The 18,865-nt window shown below is 37.3% G+C and overlaps 1 protein-coding gene across 1 annotated transcript in view; it reads left to right on the top strand.

Moving 5' to 3' along the window:
• ascc3 (activating signal cointegrator 1 complex subunit 3) overlaps nucleotides 1–18,865 on the top strand; it is a 184,131-nt gene that overhangs the window by 114,994 nt on the left and 50,272 nt on the right. The window contains exon 14 of the mRNA XM_026228825.1: nucleotides 10,386–10,520. Within this exon, the coding sequence (XP_026084610.1) occupies nucleotides 10,386–10,520 (135 nt within the window). The remainder of the gene's footprint in view (nucleotides 1–10,385; nucleotides 10,521–18,865) is intronic.

The raw sequence follows: 18,865 nt of genomic DNA, 5'->3' as shown, positions 1-18,865 counted from the left end.
TGTGACCTCATTGTGGAGGATGTGAGAGAAGAGCCCTGATCATGTCCACATGCAGTATGTATTGCTGTCTTTGATCTGTGCACCTGATCGTCATTTGTCTTTTTGAGTATGTTCAGGAAGTGTCTTCTCAAGGAGAAACACAATGAAAGGCCGTGAGCAAGGCCTTCTCGGGAAGGTTTTGCGGTTTAATTGAAAATCATCATTCCCGTGTTCTAGCGTTGAAGGTCACAGGCTCTGCGGTAGCTGTGGTATATTGTGCCCTGTGCATCGTCCTGAACTCTCTTTCTAAATCTCATAAATCTCCAACCAACCCCACCACATAACCTCCCACTTTGCAAATGCTCTGTGTGTCTCACACTCCCGTCTTCTGTTTGATTTATTTGCAATTTTTGGTGTGGTTTTTAGATTCAGTCCATATTCTTTCTTGATCTTAAGGTTAGATGAGTTATACAATTAACTGCTTCTTCTGGTCGTGGACATAAGTGTAGTATACATGGTCTGATCTAATCTTACATCCACCACTTTGGAGTATCTTTTAGTTAAAAGACATGCCACATACAGCAGCCCAAAAAGAATTTGGACTCAAACCACACTTAAAAATTCGATAAAAAAAAATCAAATAATGTGATTTTATTTTTAATGAAGATCGCACTTTGCAAAGCTCAAAATACATAAATAAGCAAATAAATAAAAATAAGTAAATTAATAATAATAATAATAATAAGGTTTAAATAATCACATTATTTTCCACTTAATGTACATTATTGTTGCTCCTCTATTCCCCGCCTTTCTGAAATGCATCGATTTTTACAAAGCTTATCAGTCTGGAAAGCGAGGTGTGCTCTGATTTGCCAGCTGTCAAGTGCATTGTGATTGGCCCGAATACCTCAAGCGTGTGACGGAAATGTTACAACCCTTACCATACTGTGATGATGTTTGTCCCGGCGAGACAAGAAAAAAACAATGAAACCCATTACAAACAAGGTATTTGTTGCATCCAGTGGGGACATAATAACTGATTATAATGACTTTCAGTAGGTGGCCAACCAGATTGCTACTGCTGTGAGTGCTGCCTCATCCGCAAAGTGCATTTGCAGCTTTTGACCGCTGAGTGGCACTTTAACCACAAGTTATCAAACAAACGCATGAAAGCATATTTTCACAAATATTTTGTCGGCTGCAGTTGGCGGTAAAAATATTTAATATTCACAGATGAAAATTTAGTAGCCTACTTATAAAGCTATGTTTTTTTCTTTGAATGAATTAAACCGAATAAAACATACCTACTTTGTTATTCATTACCTGTCCATTATTTTGACAGATAACTACTTGGGGAAAAGATATGCAAGAAACGACTAAATTAAACTTGGCCACGATTTAGCTAAATCATTGAAACTGAAAAGAATGGACGGATTGATAAAATGTCCTTAAGTTTAAACACAAGTTGTCCCATAATAATCAACAAAGTGCACATGATGTAAAAAGTACTTCAGTGTTTTTAAAGGGAGCCTTCTTTACTTGCTTTCATACAATTTAAGTTAAACTCAAAAAAAAAAAAAAAAAAAAAACGAGCCACGTTTAAATGCAGGAGTGTTTTCTGTTCCTTAAACAAGGAGTTTTGCAGCATGTTCCGAAAGTAAGGGCCTGATCTTCTTGATGTTAAATAAAGCAAATCTGCAGGACTGGACAGTTTTAGCAATGTGGTCTGAGAAACTTAGCTGATCATCAATCATAACTGCAAGGTTTTAAGCTGTTTTTCAAGGAGCAAGCTAAGATGCGAGCAGCTACAGTCGGATCATCAGGATGGAATGAGAGGTAGAGTTTAGTGTCATGAGCATAGCATTGGTATGAAAAGCCATGTTTCTGAATGACAGAACCTAATGATGCCATGTAGACAGAGAAGAGAAGTGTTCCAAGAACTGAGCCCTGAGGCACCCCAGTAGTTAGATGTTGTGGATTGGACACCTCACCTCTCCAAAATACCTTGAAGGTCCTATCTGATAAGTAAGACTCAAACCACTGGAATGCGGTTCCTGAGATGCCCTTTACCAGTAGGGTTGACGAGACGATCTGGCGGTTAACCGTGTCAAAAGCAGCGGACAGATCAAGCAAGATAAGCCTTGAAGATTTGGATTCTGCTCATGCCAGTCTTAGGGCTTCAACAACTGAGAGCAAGGCAGTCTCAGTTGAATGTCCACTTCTGAAGCCAGATTGGTTGCTGTCAAGGAGGTTGCTCTGTGTGAGACAGGTAGAGACTTGGTTGAACACAGCTCGTGGTCTGTAGTTCTTAAAGAGCCAGTAAGATGAAAATTCTAAGCTTCCTATCACTGTTTATAAGTCCTGTACATTCGGTTTAAATCCATCCAAGGTTAAAAAACATTGTCAAAATATCATTTTGAAATTACATCAATTCTCAGAGATCCCCAAACGGTTCGCGCAAATCTGTTAAAAAGATTCAGTTTCCTTAAACCCCACCTTTCGTTAGCATACTGTGTTCTGATTGGTCAACTAACATAGTCAGGTTTGATTGGTTGTTCCGCACACACCTCCATGGTAAACTATGCGTTTGGGGTGAATTATGTCTTAATCCTCTCATCGCGAAGCAAACAGTAAAATAAAAAACTTGAACAGTCTCGCTGCTTTTTCTTCTGTGTGGGTGTATTAAAGCTGCGCGCTTCAGTTTGAATCTGAATAGCGCGTTCAGTGTGGGGGCGTGGTCGTGAAGGAAGACATGAAAAACAGACATTGCGTTGTTTTCATATGGATTACTTCATCACAGAATATCTGTTTTCCGCAGCTCTTGTTTAGTTTCAAAGTAGACATGTCAGGCTTTCTATAGTTATCTCTCTCATGTCTCTTCGTTGAGTATTCACGGAGTTACACTTCATTTTAAAGACGTGTTTGTACATGACGATCAGCGCAGAGAAAGGCTGCAGACAGCACACATACTGATAAGACGCTCGGGAGAAAACAGACACATAACTTCATAATCATACTTCGCATTTATGGCCAAGCGCTTTGAAAATCCCGCCTTGTACTCACCGAGATTAGAAAAGCAGTCATCAGTGAAATGTTGTGAACACAACAAGGATTTGTTGTACTGCTCTTGTATGGTGGTAAAAATGAATTTTAGCCATTGGTTTTTCTGATCTTCATTCTTTGGCAGTCTAAATAAAACAAACTTGCCTTTACAATTAAAAACACACTGTCTCCTCGACATGATGCTCTCAAACCAACCAGAGCGTCTGTGTGGGGGGTGGGGCAGCTCAGAGTTCCGTTTCTCCCAAGACGGTAGGCGGAAATTATTATGCAAAGTGTTCCTAGTGACGTACATAGAGATGGGCAAAAGATTTGAAATCTATAACGACTCGTTTCAGCAATTCAGAGTCGACTCCTTACTTTAGAAGCCAATAACTTTATAAATCGTGTACTTTTTGGTTTAATTACTTTGCACATTGTTTACACTGATGGACAGCTACATCATACACTGTAATACAGGTCATTTTTGATTTCCCATCTGTGTGGCTCTTTAAGTAGTGGTTTTATATGAGCCTGTCTAAATGTTGAGGGAAAAACACCAGTGTGGAGGGATATGTTAATGATGTGAGAAAGTAGATGTACAACTGCAGGAGAAATGGCTTGAAGGAGACGCGATGGAATAGGATCAAGTGAAAAAGTAGTAGGGTGATTAGAAAAGATGAGTTTGGAGACTTCTGCCTCACAGAGGTAAGAGAAGGATGCGAATGAGTGTATGTTTGCTGGTGAGATGTGGTTTACGGATTGTGGTGTGGAAAACCGTGCATTGATGTTTTTAATTTTATTAATGAAAAAATCAAGAGATGCTAACAGTTTAGGGGAAGGAAGTAAGGATGAAACCATAGCAGATAGCCGGGAGGGTGAGAGTGATCGTAGGTTACGTCGAAAGATGGCATGTGGAGTGGTAAGTGATGTGTCAGGGACCATGTTGAGGTTAGAGTGAAGGAGGAAGTGATCCGACGTGTGCAGTGGAGTAACCAGAACATGATCAGTGGAGCGGTGTCATGTGTAAATACAGTGCCATTTTAATTGTACACTGCAACGCTGCAGTCGTTTTGGCAATACAAATGTAAAAATATACTGCAGAAATAAGAAACTGTCCAGAGACATCATGTAGGCCTAATTATTTTTTATTTCATTATTGCGCAATTTGAGCGTTACTAAGGTGACATTTGCAGTCAAAGCCTGAAATATAAATTCTCATAGAATATATTCATTACCAATATATTAAACCACCATTGAACAAGTTTATATATATATATATATATATATATATATATATATATATATATATATATATATATATATATAGACTATTTGAGATTTTGAAAATACACGTTACGGACATGACAAAATTAAGACCCAAGATTTTGGGAGACGACATACTTATTATAGAATTTCTGTGATTTACAATGTACAAACCAGAATCAATAAAATCTGCAGAATGGAGAAGGGTTGACCATTCTTAAAACATAAAATTAAAATTGTATTTAAATTTTCATTTTTGTGTTTCAGAGGAAAAATCTATGTCAAGGCATCCATTTACGGACCATTCTGAAAGCAGAATTTATAACGCGTATAAAATGCTTTAAAAAAATATTTTCAAAATTCTTTAATTTCTAAGTATTATATACATAGTACATAACTACTGTTAATGGTGTAATATATTTTGTATATTCTTTGTTTTCTTTTTAATAATAAAAATGGTGGTGTATTCAAGAAATTGAATGAGCTCCAAATTAATGTTTTTGTTTTGTATTATTTATTTATTTTATTAAAAAAATAATAATTAAAGAATAGATGGGAGGGTTTTTGTCATGGTGCAGAAGCTTGCCACATTAATAATAATTCAGTTTATAACTGGTCACAGGCTAATGTATATAATAACCATGTTTCAGTAGCTTCTAAAATGTCTCATATTCAGTCAGATTTCAGAGATAAAACTATTAGTGCTCTAGCAGCTATTGTAACTGTCTAACTAATCTGTTCTTTTGAAAGAGCCATGATTTAATGCGCTCCAGCCATTAAATTGAATTTCAAACTAAATGCTAAATCATTTATAAATGAAATGGGATGAGATTTGGTGAAACTGGAAGTCAGCTGAAGAGATCGCAGGCTGTCTTTTTCCGGTGAAACACCAGAACAGTCTACAGTGGGGAGCGTCTCTCTCAGCTTGATATTAAATCGTCAGAAGTGGCTGTGACATATATTAATTTCATGTGGGAGCATGATGGATTGAATTTTCTTTATGAAATGCCCCCGTAGCCCTACTGTCGGGCCAGTGGTTGGCAGACATGAGGCAGATGGTACTTTAATACGCTTACGGGGGCAGCAGTTACTGTAAACTCTGCTTTCTCACAGCTTTGCAATGATGAAAAAAGTCTAATAAATAATATTTGCTGAAGAAGTCTCTGTTGACCTGAGTAGGACTAGTCTGCTCCGTCTGAGAGAGTCTGAATATAAAGGAATGCCAGAGAGAGATGGAATTCAATCTCCATGCATATTGCAGACAAGATGAATAGTTTTAGTGATTGTATCTGTATGTTCAAATTCAAGATTTGTGAAATCAAGTGGCATGCAAATGGACAAACATTTTTTATAAGTTTCTGCAGTCCAAATTCAAATTTCAAGTAACTAGTAAAGTAATGCACTACTTTTTAATTTACAAGAAAATTTCTGAGTTTTTTAAATAAGTAGCACCAGTTACTTTGTTTTCCCCCATTTGTTGACTGACAGTGCTCCTGTCCCCATGTAGAGAGAAATCGGGAGTAAGTGTGAACATGCATTCACTTATCTCACTTGCACAAAAACAGATTCAGTATTACAAAAAAATAAAAGCAATATGATGGAAACCTGTAATAATTAAATATGTTAAATAGAACAAATATCCTTTATGTATTTAATCCAGATTTATTATCCAGTGTCTCTGCTGTTGTGCCTTCGATGATCCGATTAAACCATACTAATCAAAAATGACTTTATATAAACAGGACATTCTTCTCCTGCATCCTATTCTTCATGCAATCCCGAATGGCTGAATAGTTTTGTTTTAACATGAATTTACATTTCTTTCAACCCGGGGGAATAAAAGGTATTTTAAATTGCCAAAAATAAAACTTTTTTCTTGTATTAAAAATAAGCAAGCAAGGTGACATTTGCTATATTTTAAAGCATTGCTTTTAAAAGTAACTTTCCCCAACACTGTGCACAACAGGAACGAGTGAAATTGACAATGGTAGGTGAGAAGCCTTACACAGTAAGTTGATGAGTTGTTGATCTTGTAATATGCCTTTTTTTAGACGGATGCCAAGGCTTTATAGTTAAGGTAGAATCTGCAATCTCTGTCCCAGTTAATTTGCTGCCTTATGGCTGAAATATGTTTTCCGCCAACCGGCAACCCAGAGTGTCACACAGACCAAAACAAAAACAAACATTCCGACACAGAATGCACTTCTTTAACTCGCTTAAGCTTTGTTTTCAGAGAAACAAGTATGTGAACTTAGCATGGTGCCTAAATATAACAGTCAAAACAGTACTGTACTAGAGACAGTACCTTTAAACCACCACTCACCCCCCACACACACATTTAATAACCATTAGCAGGGCCATTTCTAATGTGCTGGTGCATTCATTTCATGTAAATTTTTCATGTAAATGATGTCTGTAGTGACCATTTGGGAGTGAGAATGCCTTGCCTTAAAAAGTACAGCATGGAAGTTCAGTAAGAGGGGTATTTCTGTGGGATCAACAATAAAACACCCTGCAGCCAAGAGAGATTATGGAAAAGAACACTGAAGTACAGTCAGACAGTGCCATATAAATCCTCCATGCCTCTCTTTGTCCTTCATTGTCATTTATTGTTCTTTTATGACTTTTCTTCTTCGTCACAGTGATGAGCTCATTAAATCTGTTTTCTAAAGAGTGTTTCCACATCCTTCCAGCCCCAAACAGCCCCAATAACCACCCCCCCCCCCCCCTCTCACTCACTCTCGCTCGCTGTGCTCTGGGGAAGAGCAGATTGCTGTGAGCGCTGGTGAGAAACATGTTGGCAGGTGGTCAAGGACATGTTTGTGTTTTTTGGAAGGCTGTTCTTAAATTAGCAATCATGAATTAATTAGCTACCAATTATCGACAGGCCCAAACAATTGTGATGAATGCCAAAGTGTTGGCTCTGTTTCCAGGTACTGGCCGTGGTAAAATAAAACCCAAACAAACAGAACAACAGTGCTCAGCACATCTACACAGAGCAATTCAGTGTGGCACGGGAAATCATGTCTGGAGTGGTGCTCACTTGCTTGAATTTACCTGTTAAAACCAAACTGTTCAGTACGGCAAAGCTTGTTTCCATTTAATTTAGTTTAAATGTTTTCCATTTGCTATTGATGCGGTAAAAACTTACTAATTCAAATCATTAAGATTTATAATAAAACTTTAATTTAAATGGATAGTTCCTTCAAAACTAAAAATGCAGTTGTTTACTCACCCTCATGTCATTTTAAACTGATACCACTTTCTTCTGTGGAACACAAAATATTCTGAAGCATGTTGATAAGCAAATTTGACATCTGTTTATGGACCAAAAAATTCTCAAAATACCTTATTTTATGTTGCACGGTACGGTAGAAAAAAAAGTAAACTCTAGGGAGTTAATATGTTAGAATATGATGATCAAAGAACAGTATGTCAGATTTGTTTCTCCTCCTCTGGCGTCTCCCACACCAGCAGTTCTTTCAGTTAAAGGACAGAGAGAGAGGTCTTTTTTCCATCTCATAACTGTCTTGTTTTTTCTGTTATTGATTGCTTTTGTCTGGGGTATTGGCTGCTTTGCAAGGGCAGTCTGAGTGTAATAGGAAAATTACATCACTCTTTTGTCCTTTGACTAATATGGCACATAGACACCGCTCTGCCCTTCTGCACATCTGATGCTGCATACCTGTGGATGGAGCTTCTGCCTTGTCAGACTGAGAGAGAACAATCCAGAACTTAGAGGACAGATGCGCTTGGTAGATTTTGCATGTAAAAGACCCTCCTTAATACGGAGTTCGACAAATGAAAAAAAAAAAAAAGAATAATAATTTCTTTATTAGTATGTTTTATTCAGTACTGAAAAGTAGGGTTGGGCGATGTCTACAGTGAAACATCGCGATGGACGATGACATCGGTGGGGGCAACCTTGGGGGGAGGGGTTTGGGTGTGTGTGGAGTTAGGGGGTGTGCCTGAAGCATGAATCCTTATAAGGGAAAACCACTCACGATTCCTAACACTGTGTGTACACCAGATGTGAGCGACGTGACAAAATCCTATAAAACCACTGATCTATAATAGAGATTAATTATATATCTCAGTCAATAGAACTCCGTATAATCAGTAATGCTGTATACACTGGATGCAGCACGACACGGCGTGACACCACAAATCCCTGACCCTTGTGACGTGCTGACACAAATTTCAAATGTTTTTCAATGGTCAATTGTCGCGTCCAGTCTTTAGCTGATGTGGGATGGCACAACATGACAACTGTTATGTCAGGTGTAGATGATTGTGGACAATAGCGAATAATTTGCAAATCCTCAGTAGTCTACCAAACATATAATCTTGTTAAATGTGCGGTAAGTACTGCCGCTCCATAGTATAAACAGAGTACCTGCAATCGCGAATCTCGAAAGTGATAATGAAACTAAAAAGCGGTCGGCAATTCAAAATGGGGGGAGATCACGATGCCGGCGCAGCATTGTGATGTCTATCAGCCATCGGTGATGGCAGCTTCTATCGGCCCAACCCTAATGAAAAGAACAGTATTAATAATCAGTTCACTGGATTGGCAAAGCTAGAAATCTCCAAGTGGGTTAATAATGTAGGACAGTTATTATGTGCCTCTTTATCCAAAAGATATGGGTTTTTGAATTAAAGCATTATCAGTTGAGTTTCTAAAAGTTCCAGACTTATAATTTCCCAATGCATTTTTTTTTTGCATACAGCATTGACAAACTGATCCCCTTCAGAAAAAAAAAGAAAAAAAAAAAAAAAAAACTAAAGCACTATGTTATGTATGCCAGGCCAGTAGTAACTACAAAAAAAATGCTCATCACAAATTTTCACAAATTAGCGTTTTAGGTAGTTTATATGAAGACGATAATGGTGTCATTTTCAAACACTTGCACTTTGAAACCTAATTTTAAAAAGTTTGTTTTCAGGCCTGCAAAACACTTGTCATTTTAGTAAATGGCCAAAACGCATAAGTTTTCCATTTTTAGTTGAAAATGGTGCCCTTTAGATGAGACCAAAATCATTACAAAGTCATTTTCAACCAAAATCTTTACCACAGTTTAATTCATTTTCATCCACAGCAAGGAACAACATCATGAAATAGTAATTCTGCCCAAAACCAGAAATTGGTTCCAAATTGAAATTGAAATGGAAGCCATTAAAGTACTGATTATATTATTCTCTTATAGTAGTTTTACTCTCATTTAGAATGAAACTGACAAATAAAATGTCAATTAGGGTGACCGCATCAAACTTTAATTTATATATATATATTAATTAAAATTGATATATTTCTAAATATTTAGTAATAATGATAATACTGAGTTAAAGACATACTCAAGAAAAACTCAAGATTTATTGATTGGTTGGTTGAAATGGTAGCACTTTATTTTACAGTCCTGTTCCCTATGTACATATTATGTACTTATTATAGTAATTACAATAACTATGTAATAACTAGGTACTAACTCTGAACCTACCCCTAAACCTAACCCTACCCTATGTAGTTACCTTGTATTACCAGAACTTCCTTAGATAAATACACTGAAAGTACAATATAAGTACATGTTAGTACACGTACTGTAAAATAAAGTGCAACCATTGAAATTATAAGAAATATCTGAATTCATCAGAATTAATCATCTTTCCCAAAATCATTTAGTATGAACCAAATCTGTAAAATAGAAAATAGTAGACTTTGAAACACTCAAAAACTCAGACAAAAACATGTGACAAATTATCTGTTGCATTCATATAAATAGCAGTTGCAACAAACTAATCCGTTATAGTCACAAAACAACGTTATAATACACAAATTATATATTATTTTGCAGTTTTATTTATATTCTCGCTACTTCGATTGGGTAGAGCAGTCTTCATTCTGCACAGTGGCCTTGTCACAAGTTCTATGGTCTGTTTTAACTGGTATTTAATACATGGAGTTGTATTTGTACAGCCTTTGTACAGTGCTTGAGTTCCGTCATTTATGAAGTTCAGCAGTGGTCAGGCAGCCCACTGTCAGATAATTTCCAGACCCCAAGCGTAACTTAACCAAGTGCTGCTGTACTCTCTGTTTGTTTTAGGTGATGGTGTTTGTACATGCCCGTAACTCCACCGTCCGCACCGGCATGAGTCTGATCGAGATGGCCAAGAACCGGGGAGAGCTGTCATTCTTTCAGGTCGACCATGGTCCAGACTACGGCCAGTGTGAGAAACAGGTACGTATCAAGTACATTCACATTGTGCTTTCCAATTGTTTTCACCATTATAAATTGGCGCAAGGATCTTTTTTAGATATCCACATTTTTTCTGGACAGTCGGCGCCTCGGATCAAAAGATAAATTGAATAACCTCTTCAGTGTTTGCTTCCCTACATATTTTATACCCATCATAGAAAACCTGCATCGCACTTCTGTTTAAGACAAAGAAACTCTGAGCAGGCTCTCTTCAGCCGGATTCGGACGCAGCCAAACAAAGCGGTGTTATTTATGAGCAGTTATTCACCGGCTCTGCAGGAGAGAACAGTGAGAGAAATTGAGGTCAGTCACCTATGCTAGCAGCGGCGCTTTCTGAGAGAATGGTAAACACAGGCAGGAGACGTACCTGTGAGGGCCGAATGGGTGCGGACGCTTTGAAATGAAACCTGAAGGCGATGCAGCTCTAAACTTTTGGATGCTGCCCTATTAGCTGGAGTGGGTGTGCAATTAGAGCCCCCGCAGAGGCTGACATTCAAACACCACTCGAGTGTGCCGTCCGGCTGCTGTGATGCACTTAGACACACTAGATGAGACCAGAGCACATTCATATGTGCTTTAAGTTGTGTCAGAGGAATTGCGCCGCACTTTAATGCTTGGAAAATGTTTTTAAAGGTTCTTCTAGTGAGCCTGCTTGTGATATCAGCCAAGGTTTCTTGCAACAAAAAAAGGCATCATTTTGATTCAGATTTCAAAGGATTTTACTCTTTCTCTGTCTCTTTTCAGATGATTTTGGTGCTACTGTACCTTTAAGACACTCTTATAATTACCAGCATGGCATTCATGCAAGCAAACCCTGTTTCTAAACACTTAAACATTCCTGTTCATCACCGGTTAGCTGCTTTGACACATCTATAGAACTATAGAAATAAAGTTGACTTGAACAGTCTAGAATTTTTTAGAATTTAATGGTTCCACCGGCCTGGTGTTAACTGTGTCCAGGTTTCATTAGTCACACAATGGAACTAGAAGAGCGTCAGGCCTCTGAAGAGGTCTGTGATAGGTTTGGCTGATTCAGACCTGTGCAGACAGACAGACGGATCAATAAACAGCAGGACTCGACCCACTGCTACATCACCTCACGTTCAGAATGCATGCTGGAAACACGGGACCAGATGCATGTGTGTGTCTGTGTAGAAATCTTAGCTTCACGTCTTAAAACCAAGAAAGACGAGTGCGGCTTTTATTCACGAATCTATCAGGATAGATCAGGCTGCTGTGGTTAACCATCTGCTTGCGGTGGGCGGTAGGATCAAAATCTCATATCACAAAGTGAAAAATGTTATATAATTTATATGGTAATTGTATATGTATGACAGAATTCCAATGCAAAATATTTTAGAACACAACGGTAATGGCTGTTTTTGATAATCAAATGAATTAAATACTATACAAATGAAATGTACAAATGCTTCTGTGAAATATTTGGTGCGATGTGAAGTGTGTTATAAGTGATGCAAACTCACAGTGCTTGCAGAGATGGGGATTGTGTGAAGCAGCATTTACTGCAAACCAAGCCGCTCCAAGACAACAAAATCATTGGAGGAAAAGCACCCCTCATTAATATTAATGTGCTCTTAATCTACATATGAATATGGAGGGGGAAAACAAATCATCTGTAAGGTCAGTTTTATATAGTGGGATTGTTTATAATTCTGTTAAAGTCAGAAGTGAGCATACTCAATAATGTGCTTAATGTGTGCGTTTGAACAGACTGTCAATCAGGCTCAGATATCTTAATGCATTCACTAAGATAAGAACCTCCATAAGCACTTTTTCACCCTGTGACTCTAAACACTAACTGGTAAAGAGCAGGTATTTCTTAACTGCATGTGTATATGTCTGTGTGACATTAAAGGGGTCATATGACTTTGCCAAAAAAAAAAAAAAAAACATTGTGCATTTGATGTAGGGCATTGTGTTTATGTGGTTTAAGGTAAAAAAAAAAAAAAAAAACACATTGTTTTCCACATAATGTACATTATTGTTGCTCCTCTAAACTGTAAGAAATAAAACCTCACCAACTCAAAAATGTATATCTAAAAATCAATTTTTTTTTTAATTGGCCGAATTGAATTTAAAAAAAAAAAATTCACACTAATTCATTTTTGGCCAATTGAAACATTTAAATGTGATCGCTAATTCACACAAATTCAGTTAGGCCAATTGAAAAATGTAGATGTTATCAGTCAATAGAAAAAATTGAGTTGGAGAGGTCTGAATTTATTTTACAGTGTATGCCCCACTTCTCTGAAATGCGACGATTTTAACAAAGCTCATCGTTCTGAAAAGTGAGATGTGCTCTGATTGGCAAATGAATCAAGTTTGTTGTGAATTTGCTAAATGCCTCAAGCGTGTGACGGAAATGTTATGCCCCTTACCATACTGTGATGCCGTGTCCCGGCGCGACGAAACAAAAACAATTAAACCCATTATAAACATGGCATTTGTTGCGTACATGGGAACATAATTACTGATTATAATGACTTGTAGTCTTTTATGCGTTGCGTTGCATTGCTTTGCATATTGTGCTGCGTAAACATAAAACCATGCAATTTTTTATGACAAACAACAAGCTCTACACTGCTGAAAACTTATGTTTGAATCATCAGTGGTAAATTCTTTAAACATGAAAACTTACTTACAAAGTTGGAATTGTCAGACTTCATAGAAACAGCCTTTGTCCACAGAAGCATAGTAGCCTACTCTCCCAGGAAATAGTCCTTGTCCTCTGTAAAATGCAATGCACACATCTGAATAGTTGGGTAGAACTAGAGCCGGTTGAAAATTGATTCAAATATGTGGCGATTCACATCGGTTGAGATGCTAAACAAATCGCGATTCAGTTAGGGGTAGGACTTTATATGAAGGTATGTCTGAGGGTAACTTACTGTCTTAAGAAAAGTGTAGATGGCATTTTTACTTTTCATCTTGCCTCTGTATATCGTCTGCATATTAAAGTTCATAAGTGCAGTGCTGCATTGTTTACAACGGAAACCGTGGAAATGCTTTAAGTGCCACCTGCTGGCAAAGAGTGAATTGGCATGTTGTTTTTGTTTCATGCAGATTATTATTTTTCTTTTTTATGTATAGTTTCACAAAACTGAAGTCAAATCATTGTTTTTGCTTAAAATTTCGAAAATTGTACAATCTAATTTAGATTAAAACTGCTCATGTTGCATATATGCACCCTCAGGGCCGTCGCTAGTGGGGTGAAAGTTGGTGACAATTATAGGGACCCACGGCTGCACATTGTCACGAAAGCTTATCTTGTTCACGTGTTTTTAAGCCTTACCGCTTGTCAATTTAAACACTAAAGCATCCAAACACAAGATGCGGAAAAGCTGAACAGAGTAGCTGGTTACTCGCATGTTGTGTTCGGTGCGCACGAGAGAGATCGAGAGTCGCGTATCACGGACAGCGACACTGAACCGAGCTCTCTTCTGCGAAGTTCTCCTCGAAGTCCCTCCTGCACCTGAATGAACAAATACAAATCGCCGTTTGAACAAAAAAAAAAAATGTGAAAGAGCCCAATTCAGTACTCGCGATGTTCTGGTGTTCAGGGCTCACACAGAAAAAAAGGTGTCTCAAAATGCTTGAACACCGAATTTGCTTATTTTTGCTCTTGTGCCGACAAATACATACAAAATATGTCAAAATATCCACCTTGGAAATTATGCTCGAAAAAACTGTCAGTTATTTCTTAAGTGAAAGTAAACAGTTGAGGAAAAATGTGGGATGTGTATTATATTGGCTGCGTTCATCGTCTCTTAAAGTGACGCCTAATTTAGCTACTGGCTGCTATAATGTTAATCCAAGAAAATGAAATTCACTCACTGCTGAATTACTTTGTAATTTTAACAGTCAAACCAAAAATTATTCAGACACCAGATATAATTTTTGATAATACGTGTAAATCATTTAATTTTCTTCATAGCTATATTGTAGAAGTTGTTCTGAAGAGGTGCAACTATTTTCATGAAACTATAACACTCACTGTCTATTACAGGCACACTTATTTCAATAGCCTATTGAAATGTATAAATTTTTGTGATCTTAATCTTGGCCTATGTGACTCTAGAAATGTTAGTTAGCTAGTTGTAATTTACAGTAAATTGCAAATGAAGGCATAAATCAATTTTTAATCAAAGAGTAAAACTTTGTTTTTTGGTAAACAGAGTTTACTATTAAAATTAAAATAAAACCATGCGTATGTGCTATGTACACACAGTGAGGAATGCAGAACATGCTGGATTCATATTCAAATTGTATTTTTGTGGCTTAATATTTACAGATACTAGTCCATATCGGGACTCTTATTTAAGTGTACTAACCTACTTTTGATTAATTCATCCAAACTTTGATAAATTCTGTGACAATCCACGTCACACAGTAAATTGCATTTATGACTAGATTCCTCGGTTTCGTCCACATTTTCTGCATCACAGAAATAATATATATTATTGAGGTGTTTTGCAACTTCAGTGTAACATTAGTGGATTGTGATTTATTGCAAATTAAGCAATGTCTGCTGATGCCTTACCTTTGAGAGACAACTGATGTGTGAGCACTGAATCAGCTCATGTTATCAAACGCTTTCAGAGTGAGAGTGAATTCTGCATTGATTGGTCAGAATCATGACTCCCAACAAGTCAGATGGGTGGAGATTGCTTTTGGCCACATTGTGGTGAGTTCTGACAGTCTGCATCAGAGCAAAAAAGGTAATTTCAAAATTAAATGCAAAATTCTAAATAAAAATGTATTTTATCGGCAAATCAGTTTAAAGAAATCACGATACTGATAATCATAGACATGCTTAATATTAGTGCCGATAATCAGCCAGGCCTATTATCGGTCAACCCCTAGACAGTTAAGGGCGAGAGAGGACCGGGCTTGGATTTTATGTTGTTTTATGCTGCAGTCGTCCGTTAATGGCTGCCTCCTCCTTCCCAATCTACGAACATTTGTTACATATATACTTTTGAATGTTTAGATTGTATTAATTGGTTCCAAAACCTTTGAGAATTTAATATTATTGAATTCTTGAAGTTTAGTGTAATATTTTAAGTAACACCTTTATGTGTGTTTTGTGTGTGTCTGATGTGTGTGAATATTACAGACAGTCCATCTCTCACGTTTGATCTGCTTGAAGGACGCAACCTATTAATAGAAACGCGATGGATAGAGATCCTTTCACATGCCCTCTGACTATTCATATCCCATTCACACATCAGCCCATCAGTAAGGTCACGTTACAGTTTTCAGGAAAAGGTTATGTTTCCTCAGCTATTATGTTTATGTAGGTGGGACAAGACATACCAACGTAACCTGCGCCATCATGATGAGAGATGTGCTTTACTGTGGTTATGATCCTGTACCCTCAAATCCACATGTGTTTTACTGCAGTCAACTGATGGGTCACAGACAGCAGTAAAAAACATTTACAAATGAAAATAATTAAAAGCAACTAATATATTTGTGCAATAATAATGTCAGAAAATAGATTTGTACTATTCTAACCATAAACAAAATGAAAGCTACTCTCTTTTGGGGTCTTCCTCACTGATCAGTCTTGCGTCAAAAGCATGATTTAGTTCAGACCCATCTGATGATCTCTGTCACGCACTCAGATTCCACTCTTTCAGACCGGAGCCCCTCCGTTACGCTCCCGTAGACTCCCAAACAGCGTTCTGTCCCTGCCTCAGATCCTCCTCTCTCTCATCGGTGGATGAAAGGAGACACCTAGTGCTCGGACTAGCAATTCACATGAGAGGTAGAGAGAGAGACGACACTGACGTATCACAGAAGTGTGTGCTGATGATTAAAGCAGTCTAATGCTGGCAGTCTGTAGAATCTGGCACAGACAGAACGGTGGGAGCTGTGAGGTTTTTTTTTTTTCTTCTGTGTGGAGGAAACATCAAGTATGACAGCAGGCCTTCTCTCAGACGGGAGAGTTTCTCTTTCTGTCTAAAGTCCCCCTTGGCCTCATGGGACAGGTCTCCAAGATTTAGCTCATTAATTTCTTTTGTTTGCGCTTTCAACTATTTTTAACTTCTCTCTCCTACGAGGATGGCGTTATTCAGTGCAGGACAAAAAGGCTTTGTTGTCTTGTCTGCACAATTAAGTCAACCAAACGTTCAGCCAGTCTCTGTGAAAGATTTGTGAAGATACAGGAAGTAGAGCACTTCCAGGAAACAGCGGGAAGGCACTTTGTTTTAATCAGTTTGATCACAGTTAATAGGAATATGTAATCGTAAATATGTTAGAAATCAGATATATTTACCATATTTTAAGTGTTTTTCCCCTTTCCTTTTTCTTTTCTCTTTTTCATTTACACTGTATTATTTTCAAATTTTTTATTTTCCTCTTTCCTTCCCACCTCTTTTCTCTTTCATTTCCCTTTATTTCTCCATTTCTCTTTCTATTTCCATTACTTCACTTTTCTTTTTTGACCTATTTCAACTTTTCCTTTCCTTTCCTTTCCTTTCCTTTCCTTTCCTTTCCTTTCCTTTCCTACCCAACCCAACCCAACTAGATGTAATTTCATCATTTGTAAGATGATAGAAAGCCGTGCATCTCTTTTTATTGCCATCATTACTTCACCAATGTGAACATAAACCAGTAAATTACTTAAAGTTGTTGGTTTAAAGCATACTTAGTGTTTAATTCTCTGTCATTATGCATTGGAATCCAGCTAAAAGAGATTTGTTACAATATTTGTAACAAAATATAGCAAGTTGTCTAAGAGATGTAAGAGATGCAAAGTAGACATATTAAGACCCGTAATGTCTTTGCGTCAGCAATGAGCCTGTGTTGATTTCTCAGTTAGGTGTTTTGTTTTTTGTTCGTTTTTTCTCTTTCTCTGAGTGCTATTTGAGAAGCAGAGGTCATTGTGGTTGCTGTGGCCACAGGCTGCTTGTTCAGATCTCGTCATGTCTCAGTATCTATATGACCACAGAGGTGTGTGCCGTGTCTCCGTGCGGTATGGCTACTGTCTGCTTGTGTTAAGGCAGAGTAATGGCTAATCAGCGCTGTCTGCCGTGGCCGGTGGAAGGCAGCCCCGGCTTCTGCTTAGTTCGCAGGGAAATAATCTCTCTTCAGCGACCCTTAATCAGCCTTGATCAGAGAGCCGATGGGCTGCCATCTTGAATCCAACCTCCGAACATGAGCGTCTGCCCCAGCCTCATTTTAACTTCTGCTCAGAGAGTGCTGCATTAATACTCTGTGACACCTCAAAGCAAACCTTAGCGTTTCAATTAGAGCCTCCTGTGAGCCTCGCGGTGCCCTGGAGAACATATGCCACTCCTCACCATCTCAAACCCACCCTTGCATTCATTTCATTGGGTTTCACTCTTTTTTACCTTTTTATTTCCCATGATTACTTATTTTCTACGAGGATGCGTTTTCACTTGCTGGTAAGTTTAGGAAATATGTGATACGTTTAGAGAAACTAAAACAGAGCTGCTTTACATTCAGGGCTTATCGTGGTTGAGATGAGCAAACAAAACTATATTTGTAAAGATCAATGATTTTATTATTCTCTTCTGGCATCAGGGAGATACCTAACAGCTTAATTTGGGTTAAACTTCATCCAGATTGTTTATTTTCAAACCTTATTTTATTTTGGTAATGTTTTACAAAAAGGTATGTTTCATCATCAGTTAATGCAGTATTTAATAAACTTATTTATTTTTTTACCGAATCTTTATTCCCTGGAAATCGAACCCACAACCTTTTGCGCTGCTAACGCAATGCTCTACCACTGAGCCACAGGAACTACAAATTGATGGAAAGTCACAGTAAAGTATTTTTAATTGTTATTATATAACCCTATCTATATAATCTGAATAAACTTTCCATTCATCAAATAATCCTGAAGAAAAAATACCAGTTTTGGCAAAAATGTTAAGTAGCACAACTGTTATATATATATATATATATATATATATATATATATATATATATATATATATATATATATACTATATATATATATATATATATATATATATATATATAGTTGGAAACTGTTAGTAATTTATTTCCTACATAAATACATTTGACTTAAAAATACAAAAATATAAATAAGTTTATTAAATACTGCATTAACTGATGATAAAACTTTTTATAAAACATTACCAAAATAGCAGTGCCAACATTTTTCATGATACAATAAGGGTGAAAAGAAAAGAAACAAATAAATAACTAAATAAATAAAAAGAATAGAAATATGTTGTCTGGCCAGCAAAGTAAGAGAGAAAAGCAATGTATAAAGCAATGAAATCTGCAAAATAGCTAGGTAGAAAATA

This window comes from Carassius auratus, chromosome 41 (genome assembly GCF_003368295.1).
Source record: "Carassius auratus strain Wakin chromosome 41, ASM336829v1, whole genome shotgun sequence".
Taxonomy (NCBI): domain Eukaryota; kingdom Metazoa; phylum Chordata; class Actinopteri; order Cypriniformes; family Cyprinidae; genus Carassius; species Carassius auratus.
Note: the sequence above shows the minus strand (reverse complement) of the source record. Positions and strands in the feature narration are given on the sequence as shown.